The sequence below is a fragment of the Canis lupus genome, chromosome 33 (genome assembly GCF_003254725.2).
Source record: "Canis lupus dingo isolate Sandy chromosome 33, ASM325472v2, whole genome shotgun sequence".
NCBI classification, from domain to species: domain Eukaryota; kingdom Metazoa; phylum Chordata; class Mammalia; order Carnivora; family Canidae; genus Canis; species Canis lupus.
Genome location: NC_064275.1, coordinates 14218094 through 14238876, shown reverse-complemented (window position 1 = coordinate 14238876; position 20783 = coordinate 14218094). Strand labels below are relative to the sequence as shown.

The following is a 20783-nucleotide window of genomic DNA, read 5'->3' as shown; positions in this document are numbered from 1 at the left end:
TAATTTTCTAGGGAGTGGGAGATACACTGATAGGACTTTGATGTATGAGCAAACCATGCACTTACTTATCCTTCTTCTCGCAACAGAGAAGAAAGGTTGGATAAAGAAAATGTTTTGGATTTAAAGGAGGACACCGCTAATACATTCCTAGCAGAAAAAGAAATAAATATAATCCTCCTAAAGAACAAAGAATCACCTAAAAAACGTAAAGTTTATTTTGGGGAAAGGGAAAACTACGTTACAAAGCCTCTAGCCAGCTCTGCTGCAGAAAACATCAAGGAGAGGCTTATCATGTCTATCTGATTGAATGTGTAGATATTGCATTGTTGCTGGAATGGAGATTTTCTTTGGTAAGCTGTTTAATACACCAGCAAAACTTACTCTCCGACTGTTCGCCATAGGTGGAGTCATCTCTTGCAAGTTCCTTAGCCACAAAGAATAGCACAAAGATGCAAAAATAAGAAGTTCCAGGAGGCCAGATACAGGGGCACTGCGTTCGCAGACCAAGCGGCAGAAAAGCTGGCTAATAAATAGAATTGAATCTCCTCTGTCCGGTCTGTCTAGGAGAAACAAAGCCCAGAGGAGCCTTTAGTGGGACTGGAAAGAAGTCAGCTTGCAGAGCTTTTCCCAGAGCCACCTGGAACCTCTGCGTGAGACAGACAGTGCTGTTTGCTCCTGTGGACTCGCAAGGGTGGCAGTCATTGCTGATGCTTGGGGAAAGGGTCAGGAGAAGCTGGGGCAGTTGGGAGAGGGCTGCAGGGAGAAGAGGAGGAGGGAGGAGAACGATGGGCCTTTGGGCATCAACGAGCATGGCTAATCTTGCTAATAAAATGCAAGATGCAGGGTTGTGTGCTCCACCCAGGGAGGGCAAGTTATGGCTCAAATAAAATAAGTTGCAGTAGGAGAATGGTTAGAACCAATCCTCTGAAAGCCTACGGAGAACTCTCTAAAATGCACCTGTATATGACTTAAATGGACACAGCAGTTGTTGCTAAAAATTCAGGTTGTTGCATAGATGTGTTAAATGATACGGAGATGGGGCAGGAAGTGACCTGGAAGCTGGAAGGGACCTAGAGAACACAGAGATGGTGGGAGCGGGGAGGAGCCAGAGGAGCTAAGGTTCCCTGAAATACCCGACACTAAAATTAAATGGGATAAGATGTAGTCATAGCAAGCCCTTAACAAATACTTGTGGGAGGGGGGTGGGAAGCAGCAGGACCACCAAGAAGGGTGGGGGTGGGGGCTGTGCCATGTGCAGGACTCACCCCCTCAGTCCCCAGAACTGTGCTAAGGGATCTACAGAATTCTCGTGAGAACCCTGTGGTCTAGATGGTCTTTTTTCACATTTCATAGACAAGGAAACTTGTCAACAAGGCAACTATGAGAAGGTATGTCTCTTATACAAGAGATCTCCCAGGTAAATATTGAAAGCAGGGTTCTAGTTCATGACAGGTTGACTTCAAAAGCCATGATGTTAAAAACAAATTGAGAGAACTGAAATTGATTTTTAAAAATACAGCAATGAACGTAATTTACTATTTCTTGCTTTAAAAAAAAGTGATTTCCCAACATCCTGCTTTTAGACAAAGTAATTTATGGCATGCCTGAGGCAGTTAGGGTTTTGTACAATTGAAATGAAAAAAAAATTATTTTTTTTTAAAGCAAAACCCTGCTTTCCTTCCTTCCTCCCTTCTTTCCTTCCATCTTTCTTTTCTTAAAAAGTTAGTCTACTGTCTTAATAGTGGTCAACTAAATATTATAAGAATATAACTCCCCAAAGGAGTTCATATGGTGGCAAATGGTATGAATACAGATAAAAAAACTTCCAATGTACAAACTACCAAAAATGAGAACTGAAAAGGCCACCACTTGTTCCCTGACCCCACAAAGATCTTTGGAGGACTGCCACTGGAATCTACAGAAGGGTGAAGTACTAGTTCACATGGTTATTCTTGTCCTGGCTTCCATTTTAAATTATTTCACCTATATAGCTCTTGATTCACCTTTTTCCTTTTTTCTTTTTAAAAAGATTTTATTTATTTATTTGAGAGAGAGAGAGAAAAAAAGCATGAGCAGAGTGGGAGGGGCAGAGGCACAGGGAGAAACAGACTCCCCACTGAGCAGGAGACCTATGTGGGGCTCGATCCCAGCATGACCCGAGTCAAAGGCAGATGCTTAACCCACTGAGCAGCCCAGGCTGCCTTCAATTCACTGTTTTCTAATTCAAGGGACACTATTATCTGCATTCATAAAATATCTTAATGGAGAAATTAGAATATAGTCATTTTAAGCTATTATATAAAGAAGAATGCTACTACTCTTAGCTCATATTTTTCTGTGGTAGAAGCTTTTTTCAAAGGTATTAGATCATGGGTCATTCATGCATCTGACTTCTGAAATTTGTTTGAGAAAACATTTGATTTAAAAAAGAATTACTGAAATCCTTGCTAATGAAAAAGCATTGCTGCATTTCAGGCATAGAAATGATATAATAGAGATCCTAAAAGAGTGTTGGTTTTCTGGCCAAGGACATTTGGTCAACAATGTAAAAGCAGCATGTGCTAGTGGAAACCATTCTGGGCAGAGAATTAGATAGGGCCCTTATCCTTGACTTTGCTATTGAGTAGATGTGTGACCTCAGCTATGCCACTTCACTTTCTAGTGTCTCATATTTTTTGAGAGGTATAACAGTAACATTTTCTTCATATTTTATATTTGTGTTATCAACACTGAAGAAGACATTCCTAAAAGGATCAAGGACTGTCCCCAGAACCTGACCATTGTTCTAAATTAGCTTCATGCCTAAGGCAATTTTATTAACTTGGTTTTATTTCTTTTCATCTGTTAAAATGCACCAACATTTTCTTTTCTATTCATTATTACCACTGAAATGTCAGCTAGACTTTCATATCCATCCAACCATCCATCCATCCCCCCATCTCCCCCAACACACTTGTGTTGAATGCCAATAGCGCACAAAGACCGTGCCAATTGCTGGGCATTGCACTATTTCAATCGTGTCCATGAGGTGAAAGCCAAGTGGTTAAAACTGCTGACCAGCTTGTTGAAAGGGAAAGCCAACCTCAGGAGTGTTAGATAATAAGCCTGTGGGTCAGCCTGTTGCTTTTCCAGTTCTCCGATCCTGATGCAGGATCGTACTGTGCTGCTGTACTTTGGAGGCTCTAACTGAAGCTGAGGGGTTTGAGCAGACTGGAAGATTGACGAGCTAGTTTTCACTCTTCCCATAGTGTATCAGTGAGAACTTTTATGGCTGCTGCAGAATAGGCTACAATTTCATGAGCTGTTGAGTTGGAGGAGGAAAACCACATCTTATCAAGACAATTCCTTCCTCCTCTATATCTTAAGGCAGAGATAAAGCCAGGATTGGGAGTCTGTCTATATTCTAATATGATTGCATTTTTAAATTAGGAGAAGGGTGGAAAAAATATCAAATAGATTTCCTACAGATAAAAATATTCTATTGCATGACATTTCATAAAAGTGTCTTTTTCTATAGGTTTTCCAGTGACTTCTTTCCATTCAAGCTGGTCCTATCTGGCTATTTCTCAAAATGTCTTACCTTGTCGCTGCTTTTCCACATAGTGGGAAATATTGAAGATCAGTGATACAACCAGAGCTAATCCCAAAAAGGCTAGAATTATCCAGACATAAAAGCATTCAGAGCTTCCTGGAAAAAAACAAACAGACATCGTATATAAAATAGCTGCTTACCAATTTGTTTTGAATTAGGTATTCCCACAGTTAAAACCATAGTATTTATTCATAATGAAGAACAAATCCTCTGCCAAGAAATTAATTACCAGTGACAGACAAGGGATTCTTACAGATTTCAAATGGGTATTGGTGATAAGTCCCTGCATTCAGCATGGACAAAAGGAAGCAAATTTCCCACATTCTCAGTGTTGATGAAATGAAAGACATTTTCAGTCTAGCTGCTAAAATTCAACAACTGGTGACTGATTATAAAATTAAGTTCAAAATTTCAAAATTTTGAGCATCCAAATTATCCAGAATCATAATTTGCCACACTTTTCCCCTTTCTTTAGTCATCAGATACAGTTATACATACTTTCATTATTTATGGGTAACCACCTATCCCTATCTATAAATCCCAGGAGTATAGGATACTGTGTGTTGTGATAAAACAGTAATTCTGGCATCATAGTAACCTAGTTTTGTCAAGACTGGCCACAGGGTATTTTTCTCATACGATTTAGAGACCTGTGAATGGATATTGGAGAACCAACTATGCTTTTCTTTACCCTTGTGAAGAGATTCTTTTATCATTTCTGAGCCCTAAGGGGGTTTTGTGGGATAGTGCCTGTCAGTTGCCCTTGATTATTTATGGCAAGTTTTACATGTATATGAGTGATTTCTAAGATAATAACCTTGATTTTTATATATATGTGTATTATATATAATGCATATATAAAAAATACAGTATATTTGTATATAAATATATTGATTTTATGCATAATACATGATATGTATGTGTGTATACATTAGTCTATACCATATATCATAAACATACTAAATAAACATTATATATTATGATATACTTATAAATAACATATATTTATATTACATATATATGATATATAATTTATATATTATTTCTTTATATAAATATATTTTATATCTGTATATATTATAGTTTCATATATTTATATATATATAAATTAGACTAATCATCTTAGTAGTCAAAGACTCATGTGAATGCTGACCCCAGAAAAGGAACTTATGATTCTATAATGCTATATATTTATGTATTCAACTGATACCAGACATCTCTTCTGTGTGAGGAATGGGGCCCTATTTGGGAATCAAAAGTAAAGAAACGGGATCTTTGCCTTCAAGGAACTGTTTGGTTGGGGACGCAGATGTGTAAACACAATCAGAAGTCCTATGTGACCGTAGCTGCAGCAGAGCTTATATTCCTTCATGGTCTCAGCTTCCTACATGACTGCCCCGAATCAGACATCATGCTCAGCTCTTTTAAGAAATCTAAATAGCATAGTATTAGATACAATAAACAGAACAGGCAAATCCTTAATGGGAGGGAAAGTAGTTTTGCTTCCCTATTCTGTCTTTAAATTGGCAAGTAAAGAATCCCTAGACTGAAATGTTCTTTGTATGGCTCTCTTTTACCTATTTTTTATATCTCAAATTTGACGTTTGAATTGTTAATTTTTTTTTGAGTACTTATTGACATTGCAGTGTGGTTGTTGAACTGCTCTCAGTGGTCCTGTTAGAGGAGGTCGTTCTTTCTCTGTCTCTTTCTTCCTTTCTTGGAATCATTTATTTTTAAATGAACATAGTTAGGCATCTAGATGATTAAATATATAAAATAGATATGCATTTGTGATATAGATGTACCTATATGCATATAATTTGCATATTGCTTATTTATATATTCTTTGCTTTTGTTTGAACTAGCCTGTGGGTGTTTAAACACCAACAAATCTGTCCACTGCCTCTTTAATTCTGTACTATGTTATTTAGATGTTCAAAATACTGTAAACTCCACAGGAAATAGAATGATTTCTGCCTTCTGCTCTGCAGTGCCAGACATACTATACATGATTTAGAAAGATTTTTAAAGAATTAGTTAATAAATGGGAAAAGTTAACTGATTATGGTAGTGAAATGTATGGTTTTATTTTAAGGAAATTTTTATGTCTCATAAAGTGTAAGAAAATTGAGAAGATTTGAATAGTCTTTAATCCTCCAATAGACCCACTAATTAATGTGGTTAAAAACACTAAGCTTTGGAAGGGACTTATTTATCCATCATGAACATAATCTCATACTTACAAGAATTCTATAACATAGTAATCATTAACTACTTAAAATATACTAGAAATTCTAGGTATTGCGTGGTACTGCCCATATTCCTAGAACTGTTTCTTTGACTTTTTATGTTTATGAAAAAAAACCACAAGTGCCTGCTTGAGTATAAATTTTAAACATTCTAGCAATAACAAAATCTAGAATAACATGTGAGATTCTCTATTAAAGCATAAATGGGTCACTAACATTATACTAATTAGCCTTTTTAAAAAGACTTACCAGTGTGTCTGGGGGATTTTTACCATGTTATTGTGTTATTTTTAGTGGCAGCATGGAATTACACAGTATGGCTGTAATATAATTCATCTACCCACCTCTCTAAAATGGACATTCTGATTTTTTAAAATGTTTTCTCTTACAAACAATAATGCAACACACTTCATTAGACAGGCATCTTGGGCATATGTGGGCTTATCTGCAGAAAGAGGCTCCTCGGAATACAATTGCTGGATCAAAGGAAATTTTTAAAGCATGCTTTCGAAGAGAGCTTGTTCCCCACCTCCCATTGATAACAGTCCTTTTCAGGTAGTTAATGTAAGTATAATTGTGAACAAATGGGGCCAGCAAGCTGTCTCTTTGCCAGATGGGTCTCAGTTTCCCTCGCTACTATCACAACACGAAGGTATTCATTTTCTGCTTTCTATGACCAAATTAATGGTTAAATCAATGAATTCTGTTATTAAAGACTTCTTTTCTTCTTCGTGTATATATCACTTAAAGACCCACAGTCTAGATGCAGTTCTAGGTTCTTCCACATTTTAAAACTATTTGAGGGCATCGCTATATTTTCTATGGGATAGATCACAATTATCAATTCAGGATATTCAGTCTGTCAAGTAGACTTATCGTATTTGGTGACAAAGAAATGAACCTTAGTTGCTACACAGAGGCCAAACATGTTATATATATATCATCCATGTTCAATATTAAAAGCAACTAGTAAACTCAGACGAGCAAAAACAGAAAAGTTAAGACTCAACCATAATCCTATGATGAAGAGACAATCACTGAGAACACCTTCATTCATATACTTCCAGTCATTTTTCTTTGTGTAGAAATTGTTACGGACAAAGACATAATATTCAATTATATTGACTATCCTATTACCTATTTTTCACTCCAATAATTTATAGTGTGTTTCATTTCCTATAAATAAAATATGCTTTCATGTCTGTTAGCTGCCAGATATTCCATTGAATGAATTTTCCATAATTTATTTAAACAATCCCTTATTGTTAGGCCTTTAAGTTGCTTGTGATTTTTACTTATATAAGCACTGTTGTGATGAATATCTATAGCTAAAGCTAAATACATCCAACCTTAATTTTTTTCGACATAAAAATTCTTGACTTGCTAGATTGAAGGACATACACATCTTAAAGGATTTTAATATAATGATGGCCCAGGTTTTTAAAACACAATACTAAGCAGACCCTTTTCGGGTCGGTCTGGCCTCTGTCCCTGTTGTTTCAGCTGGCCCTGATTTTATGTGCATAGCTATTTTGGTTCATCCACACTACATCAACTGCCATTCCTGGCAGCTACTATCTTTCCACACACTGTCTCATATAGTCCCCTCCTTTGTGGTTTTTCGGGGAAGTTGTTCTTTTGTCTTTTTTCTGGAGGCTCTGATGTGGGTCCTTCATGAGGAGGTGCTTGCTCCTATCTCTGCCCTAAGCATAGTGACTGTAGAGGGTGAGTTGCTTTGTTTCAAATGAAGCATTTGATAGATATATTAATGATTTACCTTGTATTCTTGTTTGAAATTAGTCAAATTCTAATTTTCTTTCCTTTCCATGAACTATTTCCACAAAATGTTATTTTAGATTTCCTATCTTTTAGGACCTGTTTGTTATGCCTGCGCAATAATATACCATGCTCCAATCACTCTGAAGCACTTAGGTTTCTCAATAGATACCATACTTACCACTTCATGCCCCTATGTCTCGGTATGTTTGCCCCTTTCCCTTAAATGCCTTTCCCCTTAGCCATTTGACAAATTACTAGTCATTCTTCAAGACTACCTTTTCTTTGAAGCATTCACTCTATGCTACCTATCCACCACCAAGTGATATCTTTTATATCTGTCTATAGTTCAATGAATATTGAGGTAATATTTATCATTTATATATTTATAGGTCATCATTTATATATTAAAATCTCTCTCTACTTGGCTGTGAACTTATCAAAGAATGGAAAGGTCATATTCATGTTGGTCTTCATGCCTCCATATTCTTGTTGTACCTATTTTTGTGGAGACTGAGATTTATAGAAGAGTGTTCCTCACTACTAAGATGCTCAATAAATGTTAGCTATTATTTTTTAATTGTATTTGAGCATGGCCAATATACAGTGTTACATAAGTTTCAGATGTACAACGTTTCTATATGTTATGCTATGCTCACAAGTGTAGCTACCATCTGTGTCCATATAACACTATTACAATCCCACTGACAGTATTTTCTGTACCTTTTATTCCCATGGCTTATTCGATATATTTCTGGAGACTATTGTGTTTTTTTTAAAGATTTTATTTATTCATGAGAGTCACAGAGAGAGGCAGAGACACAGGCAGAAGGAGAAGGAGGCTCCATGCAGGGAGCCCGATGTGGGACTCTATCTCGGTACTCCGGGATCATGCCCTAAGCCAAAGGCAGACATTCAACTGCTGATCCACCCAGGTATCCCTAGAAACTATTGTTATCCTAATTCTCATATTACTACTAGTAAGACTCCTATTTTTATTTCTGCAACCTATTTAGCACAAAGTACGTTCTTACTAAACATGTGTTAACTGACTAAATAAAAGACAAGTGGAGTAAAGATGGGCAATGTAATGACCAGGGCCAACAGCAAGGTTCTGAGCAAGTATGGGGCCTAAGCACACTCACAACCTTGGAGAGACAAGTTGAAGATTCTATTACATTTGTCTCTGGTACTATTGAGAAAAGACCTATCTCCCAGCAGCTGGAAAGAGATCTCTGTGAGAAGGAGGGTAGCACATTAGGCCACTGTAATCTTGGTGAAAGTGCTCATCAACAACATCCTAAATCTTTCTGTCCTGAATCCATATTTACCAAAAACCCTATAGACTATTGTATTTTTTCTAAGAAACTTGATACAAGGAATTGGTGCTAACAGCTAGTCATCTGATTAAATTTATGGGGTGTCCACCACTAGAAATATAAAATTTTATTTTCTTGTTTAAAAATCAGTCTTTGGGAGTTTGGTTAGGGTCAGTGAACTCTCTGGGGAAAAAAGAATTTAGAAAACACCACTAGTTGAGGTAAGCAGTCTGAGCCAGCCAGATACAACCCTAGGAAATATATGCCTGCATAAAACTGGAATGTTAATGACATAAGAGTCAGGGTAAGAAGAAATAATCTCTTCACAAAATGCACAATAACTTTCAGAGGCATGAAATGGGATGTGCTTTCAATCTCTTCAACTTTTCCTTGAAGACTAATGTTTCCATTTTTACTTATTAAATACACAAGCTCCTACTATGAAAAGACACAAATAAGGGTTTTCCTGTATACTGATAACATGGTTATCATAAATCAAGAGTGGCCTCATGAAATAGTTGTTCTGTCTGGTTATTATTAGAGGAAGAATGGACAAAATGTAACTGCTTAACATTCAAATTGTTTTAGACAATATCCATTATTATTTTTTCAGCATAGTAAATATATACCATAATATAGTATAATATAATATAGCTTATGTAAGAACATATCACAACTAATTTTTTATAGAGCTGATGAGAAAGTTGCTTTGTTTGCATTTGATAGATATATTAATGATTTACCTTTTGGCCAAATTGGGTGACTTGTAATCTTATGTCAGAAATAGTCAAATCTAATTTTTCCAAAGACATACAGATGGCTAACACATAAAAAGATGCTCAACATCACTTATCATCAGGGAAATACAAGTCAAAACTATAATGAGATACCACCTCACACCTCTCAGAATAGCTAAAATTAACAATACAGAAAACAGCAGCTATTGGGGAGGATATGGAGAAAAGGGAGCCCTCTTGCACTGATGGTAGGAATGCAAACTAGTGCAGCCACTCTCGAAAACAACGTGGAGTTTTCTCAAAAAGTTAAAAATAGAACTACCCTACCATCCAGCAATTGCACTACTAGGTATTCACCCAAAGGAAATAAAAATACTAATTTGAAAGATACATGCACTGTGATGTTTATAGAAGCATCATAAACAATAGCCAAATTATGGAAAGAGCCCAAATGTCCATTTACTGATGAATGGATAAAGAAGATGTTGTGTATACACATATACACACAATGGAATATTACTCAGTCATCAGAAAGAATTAAATCTGGCCATTCTCAATAACATGGTTGGAGCGAGACAGTATATGCTAGGTGAAATAAGTCAAAGAAAGAAAATATCATATGATTTCACTCATATGTATAATTTAAGAAATAAAACAGATGAGCATAGGGAACAAAAGAGAGGCAAGTCATAGAAAACTGAAGGTGGCTGGAGGGAGGTTGGGGGGCGGACTAAATGGATGATGGGCATTAAGAAGGTCACTTGTGGTAAGCACTAGGTGTTGTATTTTACATTATAAATCACTAAACTACTCCTGAAACTAATATTACAATATATGTTAACTAACTGAAATTTAAATAAAAACTTGAAAAAAAAAAGAAAAAAGAATGTTTACTTCAGAAAATTTGTAATTGGAAAAAAAAATAGTCCTGTCTAGAATTATTGCATCAAATACTTAGGCATATACTTTGGAACCTTGATCATTCACCCATGCACATGCTGAAAGGATGTAAAACTGATTTTGGAAGGAAATTTTCACCCTGCCTATAGGTTCTCCCAAGATCTACTTCTTCTTTTTTTTTTTTCTTTTTTTTTTTTTTAAGATTTTTATTTATTTATTCATGAGAGATAGAGGGGGGAGAGCAGAGACACAGGCAGAGGGAGAAGCAGGCTCCATGCAGGGAGCCTGATGTGGGACTCAATCCTGGGACTCCAGGATCAGGCCCTGGGCTGAAGGCAGATGCTAAACCCTGAGCCACCCAGAGTCTCCCAAGATCTCCTTCTAAAGGGAGATAGAACTGGCTTCAATAGCTTCCTATTCTGGGACATGTCCCAGTTAATATTCCTAAAACGTTTTAAGAGAATATCAAAGCTGTTTCCATTTCAGCTGACAATCTGCCCTAAAATGTCAACAAAATATTGAACTTCAGGTTGTAGTCAGAAAATAAAAATTAAAACACTTTGTTGTTCTTTTTGTTCTCTTCCATTTTGTACAGTTTCTGCCTATGTTATCAGGGCAAAATTAATTTTGATTTATTAAAAGAACCAACTGTGTGAAACTTGCTATTGAATTCATTAATTATAATGATTCTATGGACTAGAAGATATTGTTTAATGTATCACTTGGCATCTTAGGTAGAAGAATCTGGGAATCTCAAGAACTGGCACATTTTCATTCTTATAGTTCATGTGATTATTACCATTGGCCATCTGTCTGTATTTATGTATCATTTCATACACAATCTATCTTAAGCAAATCTCTGGGTTTATGGGATACCCATTTTTGTGGCCTAATCATATCCCTCCCTCCTTATTTTCCTTTGTCTTGATCTATTTGGTTATCTTTTATACTGTACTATATACTTCAATGTACTTTGAATACCTCTTTTTCTGGGGGAAGGGAAGGAAAGCAAATACATACATAAAAAAGAAAAATAGATCTCTAGAACTTATCCTTGAGAGAACTAACAATTTACTTCATATTTAGTAGGGTTTTTTCCCTTTCCAGTTCTCATAGCCTCTAGTATTTAGTATAGATTCAAAAATAGTTGTGGTTTGGGTAAATAAAATAGAACACTGTATAAAAAGGTATACTTCAAGGCAAAACCCCTCATCTTATCTTTATAATTACACTGACTCTAGCTATAATATACCCTACCATTTGTGCAAAATTGTATTTCAATTAGAAGTTTCCCTTTATCCTTTTTAATTAAAAGGAGCACTGAAAAAGTTGTATCAGCCCATTAATTGGGACAAGAAGATAATTTGCTCTCAACTACAAAGTAACAACCAAATCAATGTCATGAGCCTACATTTTGCATAAAGGTCTTAAGGAAAGTCCTAGAAATTTTTCTGAAATATGTTAGCAACAGTAAGGCAAGAACTTAGACCACACTGTACATTCTCCTAGGGCTCGGTTTTGTCATTTACTGTAATGATAAATTTGTTTCACATAATCAACTGGAGGTTTTTGAAAACACATGCCAAATTCTAAAATATGGAGTTGGTTTAGCATGGTCTCTGGTTTTCCTCTGATTTCAGGAGTCTCCAACTCCTATCTAACCTTCTTCTGTTTTCCAAGATTCTTTTCCTTGTGTAATGTGATGTGAGCTTTAACCAGGAAGATTTTCATTTAGAAGCTTTATATTTCATGACATTCTGGATGGCTTTCATAATTTTTTTAAAAGGATTTTATTTTTAAGTAATCTCTATACCCAATGTGGGGCTCAACCTCATGACCCTGAGATCGAGAGTCACATGCTCCACCAACTGAGCCAGCCAAGGGCCTCAGCTTTCATAATTTTTTGATTGCCAACAATAAATGCCTCCATATGCAAAAAAAATATGCATTTAGCTACTATGTACTAAATGTATTGACTAAGTAGCTAAATGGTGGAGATTTTCAACCTGAATGGCAGATCTATGTAAATGCTCACATGCCCATGCACACACATACCTTCATACCTCCCTTCACCCAGTTGTGTTCCATATGCAGTATGATTCTCTCCAGACCCATGTGGGTATCCATTCAGTGTAGAGAATGCTTCTCATAATATTAGATGCACAAAGTGCTCAAAAATTCTTGCCCAACAAATGCCATCTTTAGTATCATTATTCCATAATTGTAAATAATTCCCTTTAAAAAACTTTTATCAATTTAAAAAGAGCTCCCACACAATTGGAATTTAGTTCTTTACACTGTTAAAAAGCCAAAGGCCTCAGGAAGTTATTAGTGAGGCCATGACAGCTAGGAAAAGCATGATTTAAGTTTCTATCTAGCTTTCAATTGCCGGGGGCTAATCGGCTAATCGTTGTAGCTTTGATTACAAGAACTCTGACTCCTTTAAAGCCAGCAGTAGTTGGCAGGCACTGTATCTGGAATTCACACTTGCATGTGCTCTGGAGGGAAACTCAGGTGAGCAAATGTATTGTTTTTCTGCCGGCAGGTTTGATTCATATAGAAGCCTTTGCATAACTAACAATGGAAAAGCAATACATAAAATGCCTTGTTTTTCCCTCAGGGAGTCTGTAACTGAGACAATTGTGTAAGTTTATAGTATATGGAATATGGTGTTTCATGATTGTTTCTCTTCCTTGGCTTATAAATTCTGTCAGAGTGGTGACCATCTCCTTGTTGCCTTCCACAAATATGTGCATCCACTTTAGGCACACTGGAAAGTTCAAAGAAAAAGTTCTGCTATAACCATCCCTATGGATCCTATGAGTAACAAGAATTTTTCTTACTGTGATGATGGTTTGGTGTGGCACTAGGTGCATTCTTGATGACTCTTTGTGGTACGTTGTCAGTATTCTCACAGCCCCCCACTCCACCACTACCCATCCCCATTACCCCACCAATAAAAGCCATTAGAGTCATAGATAGAAGCACAGGAAGGGATTCTCAAATCCACTCCCAGGCTTTTGAGTCAATAAAATGTTGTTTTTAATGCAACATTGAAATCTGTCAACCTTAAAAGAGTGTCTGTTATGAGCAGAGGGTTATTTGAGAAATGGATGGTGATGGGGAGAGGGACAATAAACAATACGGGGCATTGGAATGTCTGCTTCAAAGTGCACAGGCAGATTGAGTGTTGCCCTGTGACTTTTTGAACCTCACTAAGCCAATTGTAAAGTTGGAGTTCAGATCCCCATCTGTGTGACACCAAGGTCCCTCTTTCTAGTACATCATGATTGCTCTTAACCAACACTTACTGAATTTGTTTTTTATTTTTTAGATTTTATTTATTTATTCATGAAAGAGAGAGAGAGAGAGAGAGAGAGAGAGGCAGAGACACAAGCAGAGGGAGAAGCAGGGTCCATGCAGGAAGCTGGATGTGGGACTCAATGTGGGGACTCTGGGATCATGCCCTGAGCCAAAGGCAAGATGCTCAACCACTGAGCCACCCAGGCCAGGCGTCCCCTTACTGAATTTGTTAAGGAGAACACACACGTGGAATGAGGTGGGGGGAGATTTTTAAGACAGTATGTAATTATTCCTCCAGTACTGGACTACTCATCACATTTATAAAGAAACTTGAATTGGGATTGGTCAACTTGAGAAATCCTATTGGCATTGCAATGCTGCCAAAGTCCCTGCTGTTGATGCGTCTTTATCTGTATTCACTACTCTGTTTTATATACATGCTTATTGTTTTCTGTTGGAGAAACACCTTGGTGAGATCCTCTGAAGATGCCATGGGTGTGTGGGAAACTGTCATCCAACAAAATTTTAACTACTGTGTTTCTTTATTGTTTTAAGAAGGCCTGTTAATTTTTTTCTCTCTTCTTTCTAGTTCTGGAATACTGAGAGAATTAAATAAAATACAAAAAGCCTGGAAATATGACTGATAATGATGTTTACTATTATTATTATTATTATTATGGGTTTTTTTCTAACTTTACAAACCCTTGTGTTGAGGATAATGATGTTTACTATTAACTAGCAATTTATGGGCATTCATTTCTCAAAGCTGAGACCCATAAGTGACAATCTTTCCTGGATTGACCTTCCTTAAAATCATTACCTAGATTAAATGATGAAACATATTGTCTTTGACCCATCTTTAATTTAAAGAACACCTAAGTTTAAAAGATGATTTATAAATTAGTCCTACCTTGTCTCTAAAGGAAAGGCTCATTGTTCTCAGAAAGGCAATTGAAGCTCAAGGGAAGAGGAAACAGAGTAAAGACAATGAAAATCCTTTTTTTTTTTTTTTTTTTTTTTTGAAACCAGCAATGTGTAACTAAGTGTGGATCACTGTGCAAACTAAATTAACGGTAGCCCACAGGAGTTGTTCTCACCAGTTGGTTCAGCTAATATTGATTTTATGTGCATGTAGAAACATGAGAGGAATTATGATATTGGCCCATTTATTGATACAGTGAGTGCAAAGCATGTAGGCAGGAGGAAAGGAAAGATTTGAGTTTTTCTTTTCTTACGTTGTTTTACTTAACTAGGAATAATTTTGTTTTTCACACTTTTTAACTTCACCTATCTAAATGTAAAAAAATGCTATCATCTGACTCTTTTTTCACATGAACGTTTTTTTCTCCTCCTTTTAAGATCTATGGGTCTTTAATGGTATTTTCATCTCTTCTGTGGCATTGGAAACACTTGGTATTTTCATCTCTTCTGTGGCATTGGAAAAGGTCTCAACTGACAATAGAGGAACTCCTGTATTACCTCTAAAGGGAAAATCTAAACTATGAAATGGTATGGAAGAAATGTTATCATATCCCTCATAAAATTAGAATTAATTAATCCTGAAGATAGTTGAATGTCATATTCACTACCTTTTCATTCCCACCCTTCCTGAATTCTCCAACACCATCAGCTCATGGCCACTGTTCATAGTATTGCCATATCTATTTTTTGCAGGCACTAGCAAAGCTGGAATAGTTATTTTTATTCTCTGCTAATCTATGAACCTGGGAAAAATAAAGACAGGTGTGCAAACCATATGTCAGGCTTATGCTCCCTGTGTGATGAATCCAATCAATTGATTCTAAAAGCCAGCAAACAAAATACTGGGAAGCAAATTCATTGAAATTATATATAATATCTTTACCCTATCAATGGCTCATACAAATTGATATTAAAAGCACTATAATTAAGCAAAAGGTATAATCAGACAATGTTCAGGTTGTATGATGATAAACAGTTTAAAAACCCATGTAAAAATGTTCAGCTTCATTATAATCAAAGTAATAACATTATCAACAATGGGTTGGCATATTACACCTTTATGCATAGAGATTTTTTAGATTATTCCAGCCTGTTCAGGAGAAACATGCTAGGATGAGAGTGATTGACCTCACTCTTGGAAAAGCAACTTAATAATAATGAGACTTACATTGTTCATAACCTCTCACTCAGTAATGCCAATTCTAGAAATTATTCCTAAAAAAACCCTTAACCTCGAAAAAGTACAGAGATGATCATCTTCCTGTCATTTGAAATATCGTACAACTGGATACAACATAAATGTCCAACAATAAAGAAATAACTAAGAAAACTACAATTAACCCAATGGATGTCATTGCCCACATTCATCTAAAATGATTAAGCAGAAATTATCGTAAAAAAGCAAAGAGTTATTTTCTAATGTTAGCAAAAAATCTGGATATATGATTTTATGTTCATTATTATTTCAGGTATGAAAAGCAAACCATGTAGAACATATTGAATAAAAAAGTAGGAAGGAAATACAACATAATGTCTCATGTTTTTTTAAGGTGATGTGAAGTATGTAAATTTTTTTGTTTCGTATATATTTCAGTTTTCCTACTTTATATGTGTTTTCTTTTACAACGAAAAGGTGTTTATTAAAGAAATTAAAAGTACATAAGACATTAAAAGAGAAATGAACCACCAACGTGGAACAGACGCTCAGCTAATTGATGGGAATTTGAGCCTTGGGATCCATGCCACGGAGACTGAGTTTTCACTGGCCTTTGGAGACTAGTCATCTCTCTACTATCGACAATTGGATTAATTTCTGGGAAGATAACACAATTCTTAAACTCAAAGGAATTAGAACGTTGTTACTACTAACCTGCTTTATAATTAGACAAAAGAGGAATATGCATCATCAACAAAAATTTCTTCAAAAATAACAGATACTATAAATGGCTTTATTATCATTGAACACTTACTGACAGCTGCAACTAGCTTTATGTTATAGAACTTTTTTTCTTTTCGAAAAAATAACATATTCATTAAAATATTTCCAAGTATGTTCTAATTATACTAAAGATTATCTCACATTTAAAAATAATATGTAAACTAGTTTACTTCCCAAATCTTCAATTTTTTTTTGGCTGGAGACATGGAAATTTTTTAGTGATTTTTTAGGCATAGGAATAGAAGAAAAGAATTAAAAATACCACTTACCTGGCATGCTTCCTTTGTCAGAGAAATCCTTATGTAGCCATAAGGCAAATGTAAGGATGAAAAATTCTCCTACAAACTTTTTTTTCTAAGTAAAGTTGCTCAGTTATTTCAGAAGCAGTGTGCCAGTAAAACTTGTTTAACCGTACCTCAGTTTTCTCTCTTCTGTGTCTTAAAATCTTTTGTGTGTACTTTGTTCAGTAACAAACAGGAAATGTGGTGATGGAGGCTTCTAGAGTTTTGATCTGAAACCAGTACGCTCTTAAATTTTCATGTTACATGAGAAGAAAAATCCCACAAGCCTCTGTATTCTGATATTTGGATTTTTATCAATACTTGAATCTAATTTAAAAACAGTAATGAAAGCAGCATATGAATTAGCCTGGGAGGGTTCTCCTAGGCCTCTGGAGAGAATCCAGGGATCTCCTCAAAAGTGACTTCACATGGAAACAAAATAAAATATATTAAACCGGGGAGGAAACAGTGAGAAGCCCCCAGGTGTGCTCAGCTGTTGGTTGTGCTTTCTTTGAGGCACAATGGAGGAAAGGGGATTGATGCTTTTTGAACATTGTTATGTGCCAGATGCCTTTTTACCTGGTCCCACTGGGACACTGGGTGCCAACCTTCTTTCCTGGCAACCTTCACTCCAGCCAATGGGAGTCCCTCTGTCCAATCTATGGCCACTAGGCAATGAGCACCAGCTCGCAACACACAATCCAGTGTCTTGGTAATCAGAAATTCCTAAATATTAGTGTGCATAAGTGTGATACATTGCACTGATTTAACATGCATATTCCTGAGCCCTACTGAATCCAAGTATTTGGAGCAGAGTCCAAGAATCTGCATTTTCACAAGTGCCTCCTGGTTATTTTAAGATATAGGTGTTCTCAATGATACTCTGAAAAACACCATGTATATGTCAATGGTAGTGTTTATTTTTGGCATCAGTCAGATAAAGATGATCTGGGCTGTATCTGCGTATATGGTTTGTATGCATTTGCGTGTACATACATCTGCTGCATATTGTGTGTCTATAGATATTTGCTCATGGATTCCACTGGTTTTAATTATAGAAAAATGACAAACCTGGATCTGGTTTACTACAAAAGGGGATGCACATAAACTTTAAGAACAACTTAAAAATGAGGCTTTTGATGCACAGACTCAGAACAAAAATATTAAATGGCCTGCAGGATATCTTACTCTTGCTGATTTCTCTAAGGTTCTTGGGGCAGGGGAGTATTGCTCTTATCCATCATAAAAACCCCAGCATCTGCAATAATGTCTGGCATGCTACAGATCTCAATAAATATTCTCAGAATTATTGAATAAATAAAAGAATGCTAATCTTCTGCTTTCTCCTTGTTCCATTAATAGAAAACAACTTCCTAGTAATGAAAATACGGTGTTCTTTATTCTCTGAACGGAGTTGTCTAAAACTAACAGATTTTTTCACTTCAATCACTTTCCTCCCCAAATATTTCTTGTGAATCATTGAATCAGAATCTGTAAAACTGAAAGAGACCATGGAGATTCCGTAATCTTCTAAAAGAGCATTTTTCAAAATACATTTCATAGAACAGCCCTTTTAAGAAAATTTGAGGATAAATTCACCTCAACAGATATATCTGGAAAAGCTCTTATTTTCACTTTCATGGATGCATATAGTATATTAAAAGCTTAGGTAAGTCCTACAAAAAGTAAACCTGAATAACCACTTTAACAGAGCTTTTTCTAAACCTATTTGGCCAGAAAACTTTTTGTTCAGAACCATCCATTAGCAGGGTATCAGGTTGAATGAAGCAGGCCTTGATGCCCACAGACCAAGAGCTCAAGGGAATAGAAGTTTCAGGTTCATGGAGGGACCAGAGGACAAAAAAGAATTAGAAGGATCCAGCCAACAGTTAGGTAGGACACAGGAATGGAGATCTATTCAGGAGGAGAGGGCCCAGTCGTGGGGCAGTTTTGAACAGTTGAGCTTTGTGCCTAAAAGAGGACACCTGGCAAGGAACATGGAAACCCCAGGCTCAAAAGGAAACTGCATAGATTGCCTAAGCAGGAACATGGACTCTTGAAACATGGGCAGGGTAGATGCCCATTTAGATCAGCCAGGACCTACAGAGGATGTGGGAGAGATAAGGGGTCTCGGGACTGGAGATTTCTTTGCAGAAATCTGTTTCCTCCTGTTCAAGCAGGAATCATGCAGAGGATGAGGAAAGAAGGAACAAAGATGCCCTGGTTGATCCACAGAGCACAGATCCAGAAACAAGGGTGTTCAGTGATTAGCTTTGGTTATGAAAAAGGTCAGCTTTAGTGAGAAAAATTCAGGTGGAATTCAGGTAGAATAATTCAGGCAGGAATCCTGAGGTTAGCCCCAGGGGTGTATGGGATACAGGGATATAAACTCAAACCAAGTGAACCAGTTGGGACAGCGCCCAAAGCTGCCGAAGCTGTCCCTGCCTCAAGCCTGTGTTATACTTACCAGTCTGCAGAAATCTGGGGAAGGCAAGAACAGGGGAGACAGGCAGGGACACAGAAAGGGTATATCCTGCTCCTTCAGGTCAGTAAGGCAGCCTGTGGTACATGCTGAGTGATTACTTAATGGCTTCACAGATTTATGAACATGATGCATGATTGGCATCTCTAAAATGGTAAAACTTTAACTGATAAATCTGAACCACTTCACAATTTCTAATTATTATAATATTTTTGAAAAGTGATCTGCATGACAATGTTCTCCATCCTGTAGATTTATAAAATCAGGATATAGAGCAAGATTGTCCAAGGTCACATAGGAAGTCTGTGCCTGCCTGTGCATTGGATAGCTCCACATATGTTTGAAATTTGCCAGGAGGATAAAAAAAAGATAGCTTTTCATTAAATATATGTGGCTGACCACATGGAGGCATCAGAATATAAAAAGGCTTATGGATTTATGTTTGTTATGAAATACACTAGTGAGTACAATCAGAGATTTGAATGATGGCTTCATGAGTCATGTTCAAATAATAAATAAACATGAGGCTTCTGTAGTACTTTTTAATGAGTTGAGTTCTCGAAATGAAGTTTAGCAGATAGCTGGACTAAGCAGATCTGTCCTGACAAGCTTGAAGCAGTTAAAAATATTGTAGGAAATTTGGGGGGGAAAGGTATGTGGTTCTGATGGGCACCTGTCAGGAAATGAGAATTTTAAGGTCAACAAAATTGAGGTTTTTGTTGCCAAGAGAAAATGAAAAACATATCAAAATGGCAGCTGCCATTCAAAGCTTCCACACTCAGAAAAATGGGTCATAGGGTATAGAAAGAAGACCAATTTTCAAATCTTTTTTTCATGGTCATCTATTTTATTTTAATCTTTATCATTATAGTATATTTATTTATATCTATATATCACAAATATATATTATATATGAATATGTATTTTAAAGTTCAAGGGGTTTCAAACTGTTAATAGTAGTTACTAATAGGGAATTACCTCGAACTTCGGATTTATGCTTTATAAATTTGTCTATTGTTTAAATTATTTTCAATAATATGTACTGAATAAAATAGCTGGACCAAAAGATGCCTTATTTTTAAAAAATATTTTGTCTATTCATTCTAGAGAGAGAGAAAGTGTGAGCGAGAGAGTGGGGGGAAGAGCAGACTCCACATTGAGCAGGGAACCCGATGTGGGGCTCAATCCCAGAAGCCAGGACCCTGAGATCATGATCTGAGCCAA

At 36.3% G+C, this 20783-nt stretch overlaps 1 protein-coding gene across 1 annotated transcript in view; it reads right to left on the bottom strand.

The window, feature by feature from the left end:
• The window catches only part of LOC112678847 (T-cell receptor-associated transmembrane adapter 1), a 36750-nt gene extending 19467 nt beyond the window's left edge, over window positions 1–17283 (bottom strand). The window contains exons 1-2 of the mRNA XM_025478212.3: window positions 17066–17283; window positions 3581–3688 (exon numbers count right to left, since the gene is read on the bottom strand). Of these exons, the coding sequence (XP_025333997.1) occupies window positions 3581–3688; window positions 17066–17072 (115 nt within the window). The 5' untranslated portion in view covers window positions 17073–17283. The remainder of the gene's footprint in view (window positions 1–3580; window positions 3689–17065) is intronic.
• Between the last annotated feature and the right edge of the window lie 3500 nt (window positions 17284–20783).